Consider the following 3,938-nt stretch of genomic DNA (forward strand, 5'->3'; position numbering starts at 1 on the left):
GATCGCTCAAGTCTTGGTCCAAGATAACTAACAGTGTGTGCCCCAAAATTTCTACTCCTAGTCTTGTATTCCTTGCATGTCCTTGGCTATAATTCGTACAAAGCTAGCGTAAGATAAAGCAAAGCCTGCAAAACGTTAGAAACACCCACCATATTTTCCTCAAAGTCTAGCAACTACAGTCCAATAGTTGTGTATATGACACCGGTAGGAGAAGGAAAAATCTTATCATCTGCAGATGGGTAGCCTCTCGCCATGGGGACAGTTCTCCTTCGTCCCATTTCTACTGTTGCAGTTCATGCTTCACGTGTCCTATGGCTGCTCCGTGGAGGAGATGGCTGCCCTACTGGAGATCCGGTCTTCTCTGATGAGAGCGCACTCCCTGGAGGTGCCTGATTCATGGAGGAAGGATGATCATGATTGCTGCTCGTGGAAGCATGTCAAATGCAACAATAGAACACAGCGAGTGTCCCATCTTGACCTTTCCTCTGTATATGCAACAACAGAGGGAGATGGCCATTGGTTTTTGAACTCGACTGTGTTCTCTGTATTCCATGAGCTTCAGTACCTAGATCTATCATACAATTCCCCTTGTTCCTTAAGCTTGAAAGGTACGTCTGTGCTCCAAATTCTCTTAGAATAACATGTACATGTGGTCGCTTCCCGTTTCTCGTAACTGTACAAACAAAAATACCTGCAGGATTAGTTGGGTTAGCCAAGCTTCGATATCTCGACCTCAGTGGCACTATGTGGGGAGTGGGTTTCCCAGAATTTATCGGAGAAATTGTTTCACTGGAAGTATTAGCGCTCAACGATAACAACATCACCGGAGGTCTTCCCGGCACAGGTATCTAAGTTTACTACTTACAGTCTAGTAAGGTAGAGGTTGACATTTTATATCCATAAACGTCACATGTACTTGCACACTTTGCAGCTGTTAAAAATCTAAGGAACTTGCGACAATTGAATATGACTTCGAATAGCTGCCACGGAAACCTCCCGGAATCACTATTTTCACTTCCACACCTAAAGATCCTAGATCTCTCAGCAAATATCTTTGGTGGGCATATTCCAATTAGCTCAGCGTCAAGACCAATTTCACTTGAAGTCTTGGATCTTAGCTCTAATCACCTCAATGGAACTCTACCCGTTGCTGGTAAAAAAATCTTGCTTATATTCGAAGTAAGAAGTTCATGTTTCATTCGTCAGTTCGTACTACCTGTAATAATTATATTACGTGCATGCATCACAGCCTTTCAAAACATCAGGAACTTGAATTTGTCTGGCAACCAGTTCAGAGGATCTCTCCCTGTATCATTATTTGCACTTCCTCATCTGAAGTTCCTAGATCTCTCATACAATAATTTTGAGGGACGTTTTCCTATTAGTTTGTCTCCAGAACCAGTTCCACTTGAAGTCTTAAATCTCCATTATAATAACATGAGTGGAGCTCTTCCGTCTGAACAAGGTACAGAATGCGAATTTCCCTCTTATATCAGTAATATTAATGTTGTCACTGCTTCTAATTGATACATGATTTCACTTTGTTTACAGCATTTGAAAATCTCAAGAAACTACGAGGGTTGTATTTGAGTTCCAACCAATTCAGCGGAAACATTCCAGCATTCTTGTTTTATCTTCCACATATTGAACGGTTGAATCTCTCAACAAATATCTTCAGCGGACCAATTCCGATAAATCCATCTTTGAATCTTCCATTGTCGCTTAAGAGTCTGCGGTTTTCCCAAAACAATTTGAGTGGTAGGCTTTCTTTCATTTGGCTTGGAAACCTGACAAAACTAGAAGTGATAGACCTTTCAGGCAATGCTAACCTAGTTGTTGATGTCAATATTCCTGGATGGACACCTCTGTTCCAGTTGAAACAGCTATTACTCTCTGGTTGTGATCTTGACAAGATCATTATTGCAGAACCACGTTTTTTACACACACAGCGTCGTCTAGAGGTGGTTGATTTATCCAACAATAACTTGTCAGGTAGCATGCCGAATTGGCTGTTTACAAAGGAAGCAACACTACAGTATCTAAATCTTGGAAATAACTCGCTAACTGGATTGTTGGACCCAATATGGCATACCCAATCTTTTCTCCATGTTATCAACATACACATGAACCATATTGCAGGACAGCTGCCGGCTAACATCAGCTCAATGTTTCCATGTTTGTCTGTTCTGGATTTTTCTAATAATAACCTCCTTGGGCACATACCATCTTCACTGTGCGAGATCAGCTTAATGCAACATTTAGACCTCCGTAACATGATTTTGGAGTTTCGACGCGTGATGTCTCTGGCGATTCCTGGCGACGCTCGGCGCTCCCCGCCGGCCGCCGCGCCCCCGACCTACCCACCAGCCTCCGTCGGAGCTGGACTTCCCAGCTCAGGCGCCACCTCCACTCCGGCTCCCGTCGTCCTCAGACGCGGGCCGCTGCCGCAGGTTTGCTCCCTCCCACCGCTCCTCCGTCGCCCTCGTCGCCCGCCTCTACCTTCCGCCCTCCCCGCCCTGCTGCTCTCTCCCGGCGCCGCCCTGGCCCGTGCAAGCTCTCTCCAGCCTCCCTGCCCGTCGTCGCGGCCTTCCCGTCCCCCTGGCGAGCTCTTCGCTGACCTCGCTCTCGCCACCTTCTACTCCCCCGTCTGCCGCTCCCTTTCCTCCGGCCCCTGCGCTGACCCCGGCGCCCGCCTCTGGCTTGCCTGCGTGCGCTCTCAGCATCCCGTCGACGGTGCCACGCTGGCCTCGTGCCTTACCTTCTTCTTCTCACATCCCGGCGATCCCTTCTCCGTCTCCGCCGCTGCCGACGGGGTCTTCACCACCAGAGTCTCCAGCTCCGGCGTCGCTACGGCCATGCTCTCCCGCCGCGGCGTCACGGTGGGCCCGCTGCGCGTGGACTTTTTCCCGTCCAAAAATCTAGCCGTTGAGTCCCTGCAACGTGCGTGGGCCCGCGCTGACTCTGTGCGCTCCTTGCTCGTCAACCCTCGCGTCAGCCGTGACGTGGGCTGCCCCTCTGCTGGGCCCCGGTGGACAACGCCGACCCGCCCCGTTCTCTCCGCCCCTCCTGGGCCCGCCGCCCCCTGCGTGGCAACCCCCTGTGCCCCACCGCTGACCCCGCACCGCCTCCATCCGACCCGTCCGCTCCTCATCCAACGCCTCGCACCTGGGCGGACGTGGCTAGGGCCCACCTGTGTCCTGATTCTTCGCCACCCTCCTTCTCCCTCCGTAACCATCGTCGTCTCCGCCCCCTCTCCGTATCCGATATATATGCGGAGAGGCGTTGCTTTCGCTGTCTTCTCCCTCGTCACCCAGTTCGCTCCTGTCGCAACCCAATGCATTGCCGCTTGTGCCGCAGCCCCGGCCACCGCAGCGGTGGCTGCCCTCTCTTCGGCACCAGAGCTGCTCCCTCCGCCTCCGCCCCCGTTGTCCCTCCACCTTGCGTCGCCGGAGGGCGTGGCCACCTCCTGGTCACACCACACCCATTTGCCTTCGCCGCCATGCCCGCCGCCCAACCTCCTGCAAACTCCACCCCAGGCCCTTCCAACACCGCTCCCGCCCCTTGCAACCCCGTCTCACCCTACTCGCCCGTCTCCCCTCTCGATTTCGCCGGTGCCTCCGCCAGTAGGGGATCGGAGGGAGCCGCCGCGATCGGCGCCGGGGGCGGTGGAGGCGACAGTAGCAGTGACTAGTCCACCGACTCCGAGCCGCGCCCGGCCACGCGCCACCCCGCTCACATCGATGTCTACATGCCTCCCGTCGACGCTCGATCTCTCGAGCACATCGGCTTCGCCTACGTGCACCCTGAAGCGGCGTCGCCTGGCCCGATTGTCCTCTCCGCCCTTCTGACCCGTGTCCCGGAGGGGATGCTGGCGGACACGGCGCTCGGGGCGCACGGCGCTCGGGCGCACGGCGCACCCGTCGTGCTCTTCCGCTCCC

At 53.6% G+C, this 3,938-nt stretch overlaps 1 protein-coding gene across 1 annotated transcript; it reads left to right on the forward strand.

Annotated features, from left to right (window-relative positions):
• The first annotated feature begins 235 nt into the window (after positions 1 to 235).
• LOC124696604 (receptor-like protein 1) lies at positions 236 to 3,691 on the forward strand. The gene is made up of 6 exons (XM_047229312.1): positions 236 to 608; positions 698 to 844; positions 932 to 1,153; positions 1,250 to 1,465; positions 1,552 to 3,256; positions 3,358 to 3,691. The coding sequence occupies exons 1-6, from the start codon at positions 236 to 238 to the stop codon at positions 3,689 to 3,691; spliced, it is 2,997 nt and encodes a 998-aa protein (XP_047085268.1).
• Positions 3,692 to 3,938: the final 247 nt, after the last annotated feature.

Source organism: Lolium rigidum, chromosome 3 (assembly GCF_022539505.1).
Source record: "Lolium rigidum isolate FL_2022 chromosome 3, APGP_CSIRO_Lrig_0.1, whole genome shotgun sequence".
In the NCBI taxonomy this organism is placed as follows: domain Eukaryota; kingdom Viridiplantae; phylum Streptophyta; class Magnoliopsida; order Poales; family Poaceae; genus Lolium; species Lolium rigidum.

Coding starts and splice junctions, on each gene's coding strand:
- LOC124696604 (XM_047229312.1), top strand. CDS start 236: ATGGGTAGCCTCTCGCCATGGGGACAGTTCTCCTTCGTCCCATTTCTA. Junction 609..697: donor TTGTTCCTTAAGCTTGAAAG/GTACGTCTGTGC, acceptor AAATACCTGCAG/GATTAGTTGGGTTAGCCAAG. Junction 1,154..1,249: donor TGGAACTCTACCCGTTGCTG/GTAAAAAAATCT, acceptor CATGCATCACAG/CCTTTCAAAACATCAGGAAC.